Source organism: Rhodotorula graminis (assembly GCF_001329695.1).
Source record: "Rhodotorula graminis WP1 unplaced genomic scaffold RHOBAscaffold_5, whole genome shotgun sequence".
Taxonomy (NCBI): domain Eukaryota; kingdom Fungi; phylum Basidiomycota; class Microbotryomycetes; order Sporidiobolales; family Sporidiobolaceae; genus Rhodotorula; species Rhodotorula graminis.
The window spans coordinates 1,462,306-1,476,404 of NW_017264932.1; the positions used below are offsets into that span (position 1 = coordinate 1,462,306).

Genomic DNA, 14,099 nt, shown 5'->3' on the forward strand with positions numbered 1-14,099 from the left:
GAGAAGGCCCGCGAGAGCAAGAGACACGGCTGTTGCACCTTTTCCTGTACGCTCCCCCTCCCTCCTGCTTCGACTCGCTCCTCCTCCTCGTCTAGAACAGCTGCCGGCACAGCGGGCAAGTCGAGCCATGACTCGTCGTGAACCACTGCGAGCGCGACGAGAACGCCACGAATTTTCACGTACTAAGCTCTCATGTTTAACGTACTAAGCTCTCATGTTTAACGAACTAAACCCTCATGGCTAACGTACTAAGCTCTCATGGCTAACGTACTAAGCTCTCATGTTTCACGTACTAAGCTCTCATGTTTGAACAATAAAATTAATATAAATCAGCAACTTAAATTTGAGCGTCACGTTGCGCTTGAACAGGAGGATGGCGTCGGCGATGGCGGCAGACTGCGAGACGGCCGCAACGAGGTGAGTCCGGTTCCACGAGGACGACAGAGCGAGAAGAGAGGAGAGGAGAAAGAGGACGCACCTGCGACGTGATGACCTGCTGCATGGCAAGGAGCCACGCGCGCCACTGCTTGTCGGTGACGCCGACCTTGCGGACTTCGCGCACCTCGACCGCCGCGAGCGGGAACTCGTTCGGGACCTTGATGCCAATCTCCATGCTCTCCTCGTCGACGACAAAGACGACCTTGACCTCGCTCGCGTTGGCGGCGACCTTGACCGTGAAATCGTCGTTGTCGCGCAGCTGCTGCCCGATCGACGACGACGGGTCGCGCAGCGCCGACAGCTCGTCCGAGATGAGGAGCGGCGAGAAGTGCTTGGACGTGTAGGCGTGCACGGCGCGCGACAGGCCGAGGTTCTGCAGCGACGTCCAGTACGAGCGCACGATCGACGGGACCGCCTGCAGCGTGCGGTAGTAGACGTGGGCCGCGAGAACGGGCAGGCTCTCGACGGCGGTCGACTCGAAAACTGTGGACGTCGGAGTCAGGGCTGCGCGCTAGAGGGAGAGGGAAGGAGGAAAGGGAGAAGAGGAAAGGGCGGGGACACACGCTCGAGGTGAAAGTCGTCGATGGACCAGGGCGACAGGTCGAACGTCCGTCCTCGGTCGCTCAAGTTGAGCAGGCCGAAGAGCGACGGCAGGAGCGAGTCGACGACGAGGCCCGAGTCCCGCAACTGCTCGATGTAGGCCGTGCGCAGGCGCGGCGACTGCGAGAGAGGGGAAGAGGTGGAGCGTCAGGTCGCGCTCGCAGAGGCTGATAAGGAGTAGAACGAGGACGCACCGCCGACTCGAAGAACGAGAACGCCGTCATCCAGGCGAGGAGGTACGCCGTCGTGCGGTCCTCGTCCGCCTCGTTCGCCAACGGCATCTCGATGAGCTCGACGAGCGACGCCGGGAGCTTGATCTCCATCTCCTCGGCGCTCTCGAGCTCGGTCTCGACGACGAGGTCCGACACGTGCTGGAGGACGACGCGGCGCAAAAGGTCGTACGACGACAACTGGACGGACCATGCAGGATCTTGCAGGAGGCGCAGGAGCTGCGCGATAAACGGCGTCAGTGACCCGTCACAGGTACCGTCAAGGTGCAGGGGAGCCGAGGAACAAGAGAAAAGGAGGACGCACCTGCTCGAACGACTTGCCCATGGTGAGCTGCTTGGGCGGGATGTCCTTGACGAGCTGCGCCATCGCCTCGATGACCAGCAGTCGGGGCTGGTCGCGCTTTGTCGAAGCTGCAGACGAGGATAAAGTCAATCGCGGTCGGGCGACGAGAGGGAGAGAAGAGAGAGAGAGGGACGCACGAGGACGAGAGATGAAGAGGCTCAGGACGAGCTCCTGCGTCGACTTGATGCGCCCCTTGACGGCCTGCCGCAGCTCGCCGTTCGACGCCGCGAGGTCCTTGATCGTCGAGAGCAGCCGACACGACGCAAAGACGGCCGGGAGCGTGATGGGCTCTTCCCAGTCGGCGGCGTCGAGGTTGCCCTCGACCAGGTCGAACATGAGGTCCCAGTGGCTGCCGCTCAGGTCCTGCACGATGGGCGCGAGGTGCGCGAGGACCTCGACGAGCGACGCTTGCGCCTCGGTCGGGACGCGCTCGTCGCTGCCGAGCCACCGGCCGATCGACTGGAGCAGGAAGACCGAGCGCTGCTGCGGCAGGAAGATAACCGGCGCGTCGAGTGCAGGCGCGACGGCGAGGAGCTGGCGAAGGGTCGGCGCCGCCTTGTTCTCGATCTCGTGCGGCTTGATGCCGGCGAGGGCGGCGGCGAGCTCGTTCTGGTACCGCTCGAACCGAGGCGTCTCGAGGAGGACGGGCTTGATCGCGTACAGGATGGCGCTCGACAGGTCGGGTGCTGCAGGCGAGAAGAGGCCGTCAGGAAAGTCCGAAAGTTTGTGGGAGAGAGAGGAAAGAGAGAGAGAGCCGCTGACGAACCCGACGTCAAGTTTTGGGCGAGCGCGAGCCACCGCTCCGCATCTTGCACGCCCTCGTCCTCGGTGTACCGCAGGCATGCGCTCAGCACGCTGCAGATGGCCCTCGTCGCGTACAGCGCCTTGGCGTCCTCGTCCGCCGGCGCGCGTTTGGCGATGCGCCACAGGCTGTCGAGGACGGCGAGGAGCGGACCGCCGCTTTCGGGCGGCGGCGGGAGGTCGCGCGTGCGCAGGTGCTGCACGGCGGCGGCGTGCCACGCGTCGGGCAAGGCGTTGGCGGCCGACGACAGGAGGTAGCTGCTCGCGCCCTCGGCGGCGGCCCGAACGCGCTCGAGGACCTCTTGCGGCGCGTCAGGGCCAAAGAGCCCTGCCGAGCGAGACGGCGGCGACGGGTAGGCGAGCTCGTCCGAGGCGGCCGAGGCGAGGAGGAGGAGGTGCGGGAGCGCCCACAGCGAGCGACGCAGGAGGGCGTGGTCGCGCGCCGAGACCTCGAGGAGGGCGAGGAGGGTGCGTGCGTAGGGCGAAAGGGACGACGCGTCGAACGTGGAGGTAGGGGAAGGCGGGTGCGACGGCTCGACGGGAGGAACGAGAGGGTCGAGGATCGAGATGGACGAGGCAGGCCCGACGAACTGCACGCCGGCGTAGAGCGCCTCGAGGTCGTTCTGGAGGGGCAGGACGTCGGCGAGCTCGAGGCGCGAGCTCGGCTGCGTCTCGAGTAGCGACGCCGCCGCATGTACGACCTCGATGGCCGAGGCTCGGCAAGTCGCGTCGGCCGTGCGCGCTTTGAGCCCGCTCATCGCGAGCTCGACCGCCTCGTCGCCCGCCGCAGCGACAATGCTCGCCCACGCCTGCTGGGCCGCGGCGACGGCCTCGCCCGGCACGTCAACGGCGAGGGGCACGAGGTGGCCGAGCTCGAACAGCGCGACGGCCGTGCCCTCGCTCTCGAGGGCGGCCCGAGCGCTGCTCGGGACCTGCACGTAGTGCGCGAGGAGCGCAGCCGGCGCAACGACGGCGTCGAGGGTCGCAGGCGACGCCGACGAGGTCGAGAGGGCGGCGTTGACCGGCCCGACGAGCGCGTCTGCGGCGAGGCCGAGGAGCGTGACGGGGAGGGCGTCGCTCGCGAGGGGCTGCGGCTGCACCATGACGCGCCGAAGGAGCTCGAGCTCGTCCGAGGCGTACTGCGCTTCGGGCGCGAGCACCGTAGCGGCGAGGACGGTGAGGCGCTCGTCCTGCTCGGCCGAAGGTAGCTCGGTGGCAAGGCCAGCCGAGGCGACGGCGTCGACGAGGCGAAGGAGGACGAACGACGAGGGCGACGTCGTAAAGAGCGACTGCCAGATCGAGGCGCGGGACGAGGGCGAGGCAGAGTGGAGGTGGGCGCCGAAGAGGGACAGGGCGGCCCGCGAGATGGCGAGGAGGGAAGGGAGGTGCGAGAGCGCGAACTCGTCGAGAAGCTGCGCGAAACACAGGTCAGTGGCGACCCGAGAGCGTAGGAGGGGACAGGCGGGCGCACCTGTGCGACCTGGGCATCGCCCTTGACGACCTCGGCGACGTCGACGACGAACCGTAACCGCTCCTCCCTGGCCTCGTCGCCCTGTCTCACGCCCTCGAGCGCCTTCTGCACGCACGAAGCCGCGAGCTCGCCCGCCTTGCCCCTGACCGCCTCCTCCTTGGCCCGCACGAACGCCCGGAGCGCCTTGCCGAGCGGCTCGAGCGCTGCGCCCTCGTGCGCCGCGACCGCCTCGAGCGCCTCGCCGCTCACCGCCTCCCACACCGCGTCGAACGCCGACGTGTCCTCCCTCGCCGCCAACCGCGAGAGCGCGATCGCAAAGTCGCTCGCGACCCGGCGCGAGGCGAGCGGCTTCTCGACGTCGTCGCCGCGAGCGAGGAACGCGCGCCACGTGCGCTCGCCGATCCAGGTGCGGGCCTGCTCGGCGGCGAAGGCGGGGTCGGCCGTCGAGGGGAGGGAGAAGACGAGGCACTCGAGGAGGGCCGAGGCAAACGAGTCGAGGGCGAGGCGGCCACCGATCGAGAGCGCGCGGGACGAGTGCGCGGCCCAGAACGACTCGAACAGGAGGGGAAAAGACGCTGGCGGGAGTGGTGGAGAGAAGGGAGAGGGAAGGGTGGAGAGGAGGAGGAGGATGGTCGGGTAGAGCTGGGTCGGGTGGGAGGAGCAGCCGAGGGTGAGGTGCTGGAGGAAGAGGCGGATCGTCGGCGAGGCCTTGAAGGCGGCGTCGACGTCTTGCTCGCCGTCCTTGACGCTCTCGTCGTCGTCGTCGTCGGAAAGGACGCGGTCGGCGAGGGTCCAGGCGTGAGGATAACCTGAGGGCGGGCGCCGTCGTCAGTCAGGGACGAGGCGAAGGACTCGAGAGGGAAAGACGTTTCGACTCACGACGCAGGAAGCCAACGATGCCGGGCCAACCCTCGGGCTCGCTCCAGCAGTTCCCGAGCACTCTCGCGGCGACCTGGGCGACCTTGCCGCTCTCCTCGTCCTCGCCCTCGCCGTCGTCCTCGTTCGCCGACGCCGAAGGCGCCGTGTCGGCGAGGAGCTCCTCGGGGCGGCCGACGAAGGCGCCGAGCAGCTCGTACACGGCGCGGCGGACCATCTGGGGCTGCTCGCGCTGCCGCAAGCCCGGCTCGGCGCGCACGACGAGGTCGAACATGTCGTCGCTCGTGAGCGTGTCGAGCGTGTCGCGCGAGAGCGGGAGAGGAGAGGGGAGAGAGGCGACGAGGGAGGCGAGGGCGAGGAGGGCCGAGGTGCGGAGGAAGGCCGGGTCCTCCTGCTCGGCGGCGGCGGCGGCGGGAGCAGGCGAGCCGCCGAGCGGCGTCGAGGTGCCGCTCTGCGCCGACGACTCGGCCGGGCCGAGGATGACGGAGAAGCAGAACGAGGCGATGTCGTCGGCGTGCTCGACGAGGCTGATGCCCTCGGGCTGGCCCTCCCCGCTCTCGCCCTCGTCCACCTGACCCACCGTCTCGACCCGCTGCACCGCGTTCCAGCTGCCCTTGGCCTCTCGCCGCACGGTGCGGTCCGAGTCGTGGGCGGCCGTGCACCACGCGCCGACGTAGTCGCTCCGGTCGGTCCACTGGGGCGCGAGGAGGGCCGAGCGCGTCTCGCGCAAGAGCGGGTGCGAGGTCGAGGTGAGGAGGGAGTGCAGGGCGTGCACTTGGAGGCGGAGGCGGCGAGACGGGTGGAGGGCGAGTCGAGGAAAGTGGTGCGCCTGCGACGGGGGTGGAAGCGAGGTCAGCTCCCGCGCTCGCCTGCGCAGGATTGAGAGGGTGAAACGATGCGACGCACCCAGACGTTCATGGCGTCGACGACCCCCTCCTGCTTGAGCTCTCGCTCCCACTCCTCGCCCTGCTCGTCCTGGTCCTCGCGCAGGGTGTCGCGGATCCAGGCGTCGAACGCCTCGGCCGCCTTTGCGAGCGTCACCTCGTCGCGCTTCTGGAGGCTCCTCAGGGTGACGAGCAGGGCCGGGTCGACCTGCTTGCCGCGCTGGACGAGGTAGACGTCGACCGGGTCGGCCTCGCCCTTGGGCTTGACGGGCGCGATGTACTGCTTGGGGCGGGCGAGGCGGTCCTTCTTCTTGAGCTTCTTCTGACCACGCTGCGGCGGCTGCTGCTTGGCCGCTGGCGTCGCCGGGCCGGCCTCGTCGTCGTCGTCGCCGTCGCCGTGCTTGTGGGCGCGTTTGGCCGCCTTGGCCGCGTGCTTCTTCTGCGTCGCCTTGGACGTGCTCGACTTGCCCTTGGGAGCCATCGCGGAGCTAGTCGGCAAGCTCTGGCGACCGGCGGGTGGAGTGGTCGAGAGCAGCGAGCGGTGACCGCATCCTCCTCCTCGTCGGACCCGATAATCGAGCGACGCGCCTTTTCCAACGCTCTCTCGAGGCCAGGCAGGCAGCTGAATCTAACTTTGAAACGTTCTACTGTCCTCCCTCGAGCCGCACCCTCGTCCACATGCCGCCGCAGACGCACCTGCCCTCCCACTCGGCCTCGAACCGCTTCCACCGGCCCTCGCCAACGCTCACGCCGGCGACGACAGGCACAACGACGGGCTCGTCGAACGCGAGCGTGCGGCGCCCGCACCGCAGGCAGGACCGGCAGCCACGACCGTGCGCGGGCAGGCGCGCTCGCCGCACCGCGTCCCAGTCGGGCGAAGGGAGCGGCGTCCTCGGCGGCGTCGGCGGCGCGCCCGACTCGCCCTTGGTCGTCTTGTCGCCGGATCGTGGAGGAAAGGCGGCGAGGATGAGGTTGCGAACGGCGGTCGCTTGCGCTTCGAGGGAGGGAGGGACGGCGAGCGAGGCGAGGAGCGGCGGCGAGAGGGTCGCGACGGCGGGACCTGCAAGGCAAGTGGCAGCTGGTCAGTAGGAGAACGCGCGCAGAAGAGGGAGAGAACGAGAGAGAGAGGAGGGGCGCACCGCCATCGAGCTCGCTGTTGACCTGCGCGAGCAGCTTGCCCCACTCGACCAAACCCCTCCCTCGACCCACCCCGGCGAGCGCATCCTCGACGATGCCCCTCGCCAGGTCCATCGCCTCGCTCCCGACGCCCTCGATCGTGAGGTAGGCGCTCAGGTGCTGCAGCGTGCTCGTGACGGTGCTCAGGAGGCCGCGGTAAAGCGGGTGGAGGAAGAGGACGACGGCGGGCGATGACGGCGAGCTGACGGCCGAGGCGAGGAGGGTCGAGAGGAAATCGGAGCAGAACCAGACGCAGTGTCCGACGACGGGCCAAATGGCGTCTGCGCAGGGAGGATCGGCGCCGAGGTGAGCTCGCGCGGTCGCTCGAGCGCGAAGAGGGAGAGGAAAGAGGCGACGCACCAAGATCTGGCTTCCACGCTCCGGCCATGGCGCCCCTCTCGCGCTTCTCGGCACGCTTGAGCGCCCTTGCGCACGCCGCGAGCTCGAGCATCTTCTCGGCCGCCTCGGCCCGCTCCTGCAGCTCGGGCACATTCCTGCGCGCTCGGCGGTCGTCAGGTCCAGGTCTTGCCAGTGACAGGAAAAAGAGAGAGGGAGCGCACCGGAAGAGCGACGTCGTGACGCCGAGCAGCTCTAGGCCGAGAGCAGAGGCGTCGAGCTGTGCGTCGGCCGGGACCATCGCCCGCAGGATCTCGTGCGCGCGTTGTACGACAGAAAGGGTAGCTTCTGCGCAAGAATGGCGACGGCGAGTCAGTTTCGCGCCTCGTGCGACGACCTCGAGCGGAAGAGAGAGCGACCTCGCGACGGACCTGCATCGCCCAGCCCTCGCACCCTCCCGACCAGGTCGCCAACGTCCCCTTGCCGAGCGATACCGATGGCGAGCCGCGTTGCGAGCTTGTGCGGCAAGTCGTCGCGCCGTCCAAGAGGTGCTGCAGCGAGAACGGGAGGAGAGGAGGTGGACGAGGAGGTCGAGAAGGGGATGGCGCAGATGAGGGCACCGTTAGGCGAGGTCGTGAGGGCCGAGAAGACTGCGAGAGGACGAGTCAGTGACTGTTGTCGAGGGAGGGAAGGAGACAGGGGACATCGTACGCTGTCCGCCGGGCAGACCGAGGCCGACCGACTCGTCCTCGGCGCCGTCGGCCGTCTTGTCGAGCGGCTCGAGCGTGACCCTGCGCTTGCGGCGAGTCAGTGCGCGCCATCGAGATCGAGAGACAGACGAGGACGCACGAGCTGAGCCTGAGCACCCTCGTGCGCGTTCCCTCGCCGCCGCCGACCGGCTCGGCCACCACGCCGCTCACGCTCGCCCACTCGCCGCCGCCCGGCCGGATCTCGATCGCGCACAGGACGCCCTCCTCGCCCTTTCCGACCCCTCGCCGAGCGACGTGCCGTGCTGCCCACGAGCCCTCGTGCTCGACGGCGTTGGGCGCGTCGAGCTTGCGGCCCTCGAGCGTGTGGAACGCGTCGCTGAGCGGGTAGGCGTCCTCGCGCGAGAGGGCGTACGACGACAGGGTGCTGCGCCATTGTGGCGGCGGCGTCGAGGACGAGGAGGATTGGCGACAAGGGTGGGCGACGACGGCGAGGAGGCACAGGTCGACGGCGGGCTCGGACCCGTCCGAGGCGAGCGACGGCGAGTGCGACGTGAGCTGGAGGGGGTGCGGGAGCGACACGTCGCCGAGGAAGGTGAGGTGGGTGAGGACTGGGTCCGAGACGGGCGTGGGCGAGTCGCTGTCGCCGTCGGTGCTGGAGGCGGGCGCCGGGTTGATGAAGAGAGGCGGCTGTGGTCGGACGGTGAGGCCTGCGGTCGGTCGAAGCGTCAGTACGACGATGATGGGCCGCAGTGCGACTGCCAAGAGAGAGAGGTGGGACGCACGAGGACCGTCGACAGCCGCCATTTCGACCCTGACCTCGGCCAGCTCGACCCGCCACTGCTCGTCCTCGTCCGCCTCGTCGCCGCCCTCGAACGCCCTCGCCCACGCCTCGAGCTCCGCCTTCTCCTCCTCGAGCTCGCGGGCGCTCGCGCCGGTGTCCTCGGGCGCCGGCTCCTCCTTCGGCGCCGGCGCCGTCTCGCCGCCGCCGAACGCCTCGTCGAGCGCCGTAAAGTCGGCGAGCATGGCAAAGTCGTCGTCGAACCCGTCGTTCGAGTCGACCTTGGCCGCCTCCTCCTCCTTCTGCGCCTGCTCGTCCTTGCCCTCGTCGCCCTTGAGCGCCCCGTTGACGGCCACCTTGCTCCCCCTCCTGCTCGCGGCCCCTGCGCCCGACCCGCCCCTTCGCCCGACCGCCCTCGCGCAGTACGCGACGACAAAAACCGTCTCTGCGCGTCCGCCTCGGCTCCGGCACGCGCCGACCGCCGCACGGCTCACCTCGCGCTCGCGCACGAGCCCGCCCTCGCCCGGCGCGCCGGACCCTCGCGCACCGGTCGACGACGCCGCGAGGCGCAGCTCGTCCTGGAGGGCCGACTTGCCGCCGCTGGGCCCTGCGACGGCTGCGGCGGGCCCGCTCGAGGCGGTCGTCGCCGAGGTGCTCGACGGGTCGAGGGCGGCGTTGGCGGGCAGGGTCGGGATGAGCGACGTGACGAGGGCGTCGATGGTCGCTTGAGGCGTGGGCGTCTCGACCGTGCCGGGTGGGGCTGGAGGAGGTGCGCCTGCGCCGAGGGGAGCACCCGGCGCGGCGGAGAAGAGGGCGGACGAGAGAGGCGGGAGGGGTGTTGGCGGTGTCGGGACGGCAGGCAAGGTGAGGCCCTTTGCCGGTGGAGATGAGGGCGATTCGGGCGAGGAAGGAGGAGGTGCGGGCGCCGGGGCGGGTCGAAGAGGGAGGCAGACGATCGAGGGGAGGACGGTCGGCGCGCCGGGCGGGACGGGCGAGGTCGAGGCGTTCGGGAGGTGAACAAAGAGAATCTGTGCGCAAAGCAAGTCCTCTCGAGGTCAGGAACTTGCGCTCGGAAAGCTTGAGGACCAAGTGGACGTCGGCGACGCACCTCCTCGCTCGAGAGGACGACGACGAACGCCGTCCCGCTCAAGGGCGCTGATCGGGGCGGAGCGCAGTACAGCGGCTTCTTGGCCTGCTCGCGCGCATCGGGAAAGGACGGTGCAGGGTACCACTGCGGGCAGGAGGAGGAGGGTCAGGTTGGTCGAGTAGGAGAACCGCTGCGAGGAGAACGAGGACGCACCCTTCTCGGCTCGCCGACCCAGCGCGTCGCGATCACCCTCTTGCCCGACACGCCTGCTCCGCCACTGGCACTGCGCGCGCCGCCGAACCGCCCGACGCTCTCCTGGAGGACGCACGCCCAGTCGTCGACGCAAGACGAGCGCTGCTCGAAGACGGTGACGAGGTCGTCGACGCCGACATGCGAGTCGCCGGCCGACACGGTGACAACGAGCTGGGAGCCGTCGGGGGCGAACGAGAGGTGCGAGATGCGGGCCGAGTCGGCGGGGAAGGTTGGCGGGAGAGGGAGGTCGAGCCGGGTCGAGACGCGCGGGTGAGCGGCGGCGGTTCCGGCGAGGTGGGTGAGCTGGACGGCGAGTCGGTGCGGTGCTGGTGGGAGGGCGGCAAAGAGGTCGTCGTCGTGGGCGAGCGGGAACAAGGTCGGCGCCGGATGCTGTGGGGAGGGGAGCGCGAGCGCGACGAGGTTGGTGTGCGACGACCACACAGGCGGGCTGTGGAGACAGGGGTGTGAGCTTCCCTGGCTCGCGTGGGACATGCTCAGCTGGACTGGGACGCACGCCTGCGAGTTTGACGAGCCGTGGGCGAGTGCGCGAACGAGGTGGTCGAGCGAGGCGGGTGAGGCCGGCACTCGCTCAGGCGGGGCAGGCCGCCTTGCTGACGAAGGCTGTGAGCCTTGTGCGTCGGCTCGCCGCTTCATCTCGCCAGCCAGAGCGAGATGGAGTGTAGACGAGGGCCAACAGCTCGCCGGCTTCATCTCGTTTCGCCTCTCCCCCTCGTCCCGCCACCCTCGCACACGCTGTGCACATGCGGCACAGTGGAACGCACTGCCGCACCACATCTGAAGTGCCGCGCGCCGCGCCAAACAGACCCACGCCGAACTCGCCTCGCAACCTCCTGCTCCCCCACCTCGCCTCGCCGGCGTCCAACACAGCTGTCACGGGCTGCAGTGCTCGCCACCCAATGCGCACCGATGCTTGTCCTCGCCTGCTGACACCGCTGTCCGACCCATCGCGAGTGCGACGAGGCAGGCGGGCGCACGCGCGGGTCGACCACCACAGGGTCGCATGATCGAGTGCGTCTCTCTCTCATCTGCCTCTTTTACGCGGCTCGAACTGATCCAGAGGACGCACAGAGTCGCTCCTGGGCCGCGATCAGCGCTCGCGTCGACCGGGCGATCCTGCACCTGTCCGCCTTGCGCCGTTCCTGCGCTTCGCCGCCCGCGGCCTGTTCTGCGCCACGGTCCAGACGTATCTCGACAAGCACGACGCTGTTCAGGAGCTCAGGAGCTGCTCGTACTTGCTGCGTTCGTCCAGTGCTGCCTCGCTCGGGCGTCGCCCGTTCTCGCTCGCGCTTCCCCGGCTGCTTCTGCTCGCGGGCCGCGCAATGCCTGCGCTAGCGTTTTCGACCGATTCGAGACGCAGCGAGCACTCGACTGGAGCGCGACTGCCCTCGCCGGGAGTCTGCGCGGCAGGCTGGCGAGCCGGCTACGTCTGCTCGAGGCCGTCGTGCTGCGAAACGTGGACGCCCGGCCTCAGTCCCGCTCGGCATGAACGGTTCCGCAACGCTCCATTAGTGCGCTTCGACTAGTCCTCGCTTAGGCGGAAGCCCGATGAGGTCGTGCGACACGACGACGACGAGAGATGCGCGGCCGCGAAAGCGGATTGCGATCGCTCATCCTGCGACGCCGGCCTCTCGAAGCGTGCAGCCTGGCGAGGCACTTGCTCAGAAGATCAAGGACATTGAGCCGGCTTCGTGTCCCGACGAGCGCGAGATTGAACTGGCGCGACCTCTCGGCCGCCGTCCACCTCACTCTCTCCGTCCACCTCTCACTCGCTCCCGCCGCGAGGCCACGAGACCGCGCTCATCAGCCCCGCACAAGGCTGTACGACGCCCACCAGCTCGACCCCGGCCCGCCGCAGCCGTGCCCGCCCTCGCCCGCCGACCGACCTGCGCCTCATCAATGTTCACCAACCTCGGCCACGCGCCCTGGGCCGGCGAGGACAGGGTGCGCCCCCTCTTCCTCTGCCTGCTCTCAACGGGCGCACGCTGACCTGCGCCTCCCACCGCCCGTGCAGGTCGAAGCCGCGTCGTCGTCCCGCTCGACCCCCGCCGACGATGCGGGGAAGCGCGAGCCAGAGGTGCGTGCTTCTCCCTCTCCCCCTCCTGGCGCCCACACGCGCGACAGAGCTGAACTGGACCATCCTGCAGCAGCCCAACACCCGCGCACCCGTCCTGTTCTCGTCCCGCCGCACCTTCTCGTCCAAGTCGGCCTTCTTCGACGCGTGCAAGGTCGCCAACCTCGCCGAGTACGGCTACACGACGCACCAGCTGTCGAGCAACGTGACGACCGCCGTCGTCTGCTGCGCCGGGCGCCGCCACGAGCGCTGCCCGATGCAGGTCGCGGCGTTCCTGTGCGAGGACGACCGGTGGGCCGTCGACTCGGAGCGCTGCAGGTGGGCGCACACGCACGCGCGCGACGACGACGAGGTGCACGCGCAGGCCAAGGCGGGCGAGCAGGACGACGCGGTCACGGGGCGCGTGCAGGCGGCCGAGCCGAGCAGGAGCACGGCGCGCGAGCGGGCCAGCGAGGACGAGTCGGACCTGAGCGACGAGACGGACGGGAGCGAGGAGCTCAGCAGCGAGGAGAGCTCGGGGGACGAGTACGGCCGGTCGAGGAAGGCGGCAAAGGCGCGTGTCGCGAGTAGCTCGGGCGAGGAGGAGGACGAGGACAGCCAGGAGGACCCGACCGACTCGACCTCGGGTCACGTTCCGCAGCTCGTGCGTCCCCCCTTCTCCGTCATCTTGTCCCTCTCGTCGGTCCTGACGTCATCTCACCTGCAGCCGATGCCTAAATTGCCCGCCGTCGGCGACACGTTCGCGTCGCCCGAGGCGTTCGAGGTGGCGTGCGTCCTCGCCGTCATCCGCGTCTACGGCTACAGCGTCAGCAAGCGCAGCCCGACCGACAACTACTGCCGGGTCCAGTGCAACTACCGCACGACCAAGCCCGGCCCATGCCCGTTCGAGCTCATCGCCCGCAAGAACCTCGACACGGGCCTCTGGGTCGTGTGCAACTCGGCGCGCCCGCGCATCCACAACCACGGCCGCAACCCCCGGCTCGCGCGAGACTCGATGTGGCTGCCGACAGTCGTCTGCGAGACGGCGAGGGCGGCGCTCGGGCTCGCGCCGGGCAAGCGCGCGCGCGACAAGGCGAGGCGCGACGCTCGGGCGAGGCGCAAGGCCGACGTCAAGCAGGCGCGAGCCCAGGTCAAGAAGCGCCAGCGGGTCGACGTCAAGGACGAGAACAACGGGCTCATGGTGCGTCCCTGACCCTCCCTCGCCCGACACCGTGCCCGACTCACCTCGTCGTCCACGTGCCCGCAGCCCCCGCCGCAGCGCCCTTTCGCAGCGAGGCCGCCACTGCCGCACGTCGGCTCGACCAGCACCCCTCGCACGGCCTACTCGTCCACGCCGCCAGCTCGCTCGGCCTTGTCGTCGCCCCTCACCTACGCTTCCACCTCGACCGCCTCATACGGCCGCCCGCAGGCGCCGCCCGCCGCCGTCTATCGTCCGCCGCCGTCTCACCACTCGCCCTATACGCCGCTCGACCCGGCCTCGAGTACCTCGTCGGCGCACAACCCCGATACGCCCTTCCTCGCCGACCTGGCCGCGTTCCTCTCCGGCCTCGACCCCTACCTCCCTCACCTCGCGCCCCTCCTCTACGCCGTCGGCATCACGACCATGGCCGACCTCGTCGTCCTGAGGCAGATGACGCCGACGTGCCGCACGGCGATGTGGGGCGAGATGCGCCGCAGGGGCGGGGCGCTGTCGAGCGAGGAGGAGGAGCGGCTCGAGCGCGGGTTGGCGGGCGCGTGAACGGGCGCGGCCAGGGCCGTCGTGGTCGAGCTTTCTTCCAGCTTGCAGTGCATGATCCTTCTGTGCAACCTGTCGGCGAGAGCGGTCTTGAGAGCTCGCCACGACTCAGGCGCGGCCTTCTCGAGTTGGCGGCAACCGCTCCCTCACTCGGTCGGATGCGTCGATAGCGAGCTCTGCTCTCCAAGTCTAGCCTGAGAGCCCTCATAGCTACTGGACCAGGCCTGCACACGCACCCGGCGAGGGTAGCTGGAGCTCGAGCGAGCGGGACAGCTCGCGCTCTTTCGCGT

The 14,099-nt window shown here is 69.4% G+C and overlaps 3 protein-coding genes across 3 annotated transcripts; 1 reads left to right on the forward strand and 2 right to left on the reverse strand.

Annotated features, from left to right (window-relative positions):
• Positions 1–12: 12 nt before the first annotated feature.
• On the reverse strand, positions 13–6,124 carry RHOBADRAFT_53112 (uncharacterized protein; the record flags this gene model as incomplete). The annotated part of the gene is made up of 11 exons (XM_018416676.1): positions 13–147; positions 340–396; positions 479–921; positions 1,002–1,158; positions 1,233–1,487; positions 1,573–1,679; positions 1,749–2,297; positions 2,378–3,824; positions 3,884–4,692; positions 4,763–5,588; positions 5,666–6,124. Coding segments are annotated over 11 exons (5,244 nt in total), but the record flags the coding sequence as incomplete, so codon positions are not given.
• Positions 6,125–6,260: 136 nt separating this feature from the next.
• On the reverse strand, positions 6,261–10,948 carry RHOBADRAFT_53113 (uncharacterized protein; the record flags this gene model as incomplete). Its single annotated transcript, XM_018416677.1, has 11 exons — positions 6,261–6,703; positions 6,783–7,100; positions 7,180–7,313; positions 7,380–7,503; positions 7,587–7,805; positions 7,867–7,946; positions 8,005–8,572; positions 8,648–9,671; positions 9,752–9,874; positions 9,944–10,430; positions 10,908–10,948. 11 exons carry the CDS (start codon positions 10,946–10,948, stop codon positions 6,288–6,290), a joined length of 3,534 nt encoding a protein of 1,177 aa, XP_018272179.1. The 3' UTR covers positions 6,261–6,287.
• Positions 10,949–11,899: 951 nt separating this feature from the next.
• RHOBADRAFT_53114 (uncharacterized protein) lies at positions 11,900–13,812 on the forward strand (the record flags this gene model as incomplete). The annotated part of the gene is made up of 5 exons (XM_018416678.1): positions 11,900–11,944; positions 12,015–12,077; positions 12,148–12,717; positions 12,781–13,254; positions 13,321–13,812. 5 exons carry the CDS (start codon positions 11,900–11,902, stop codon positions 13,810–13,812), a joined length of 1,644 nt encoding a protein of 547 aa, XP_018272180.1.
• Between the last annotated feature and the right edge of the window lie 287 nt (positions 13,813–14,099).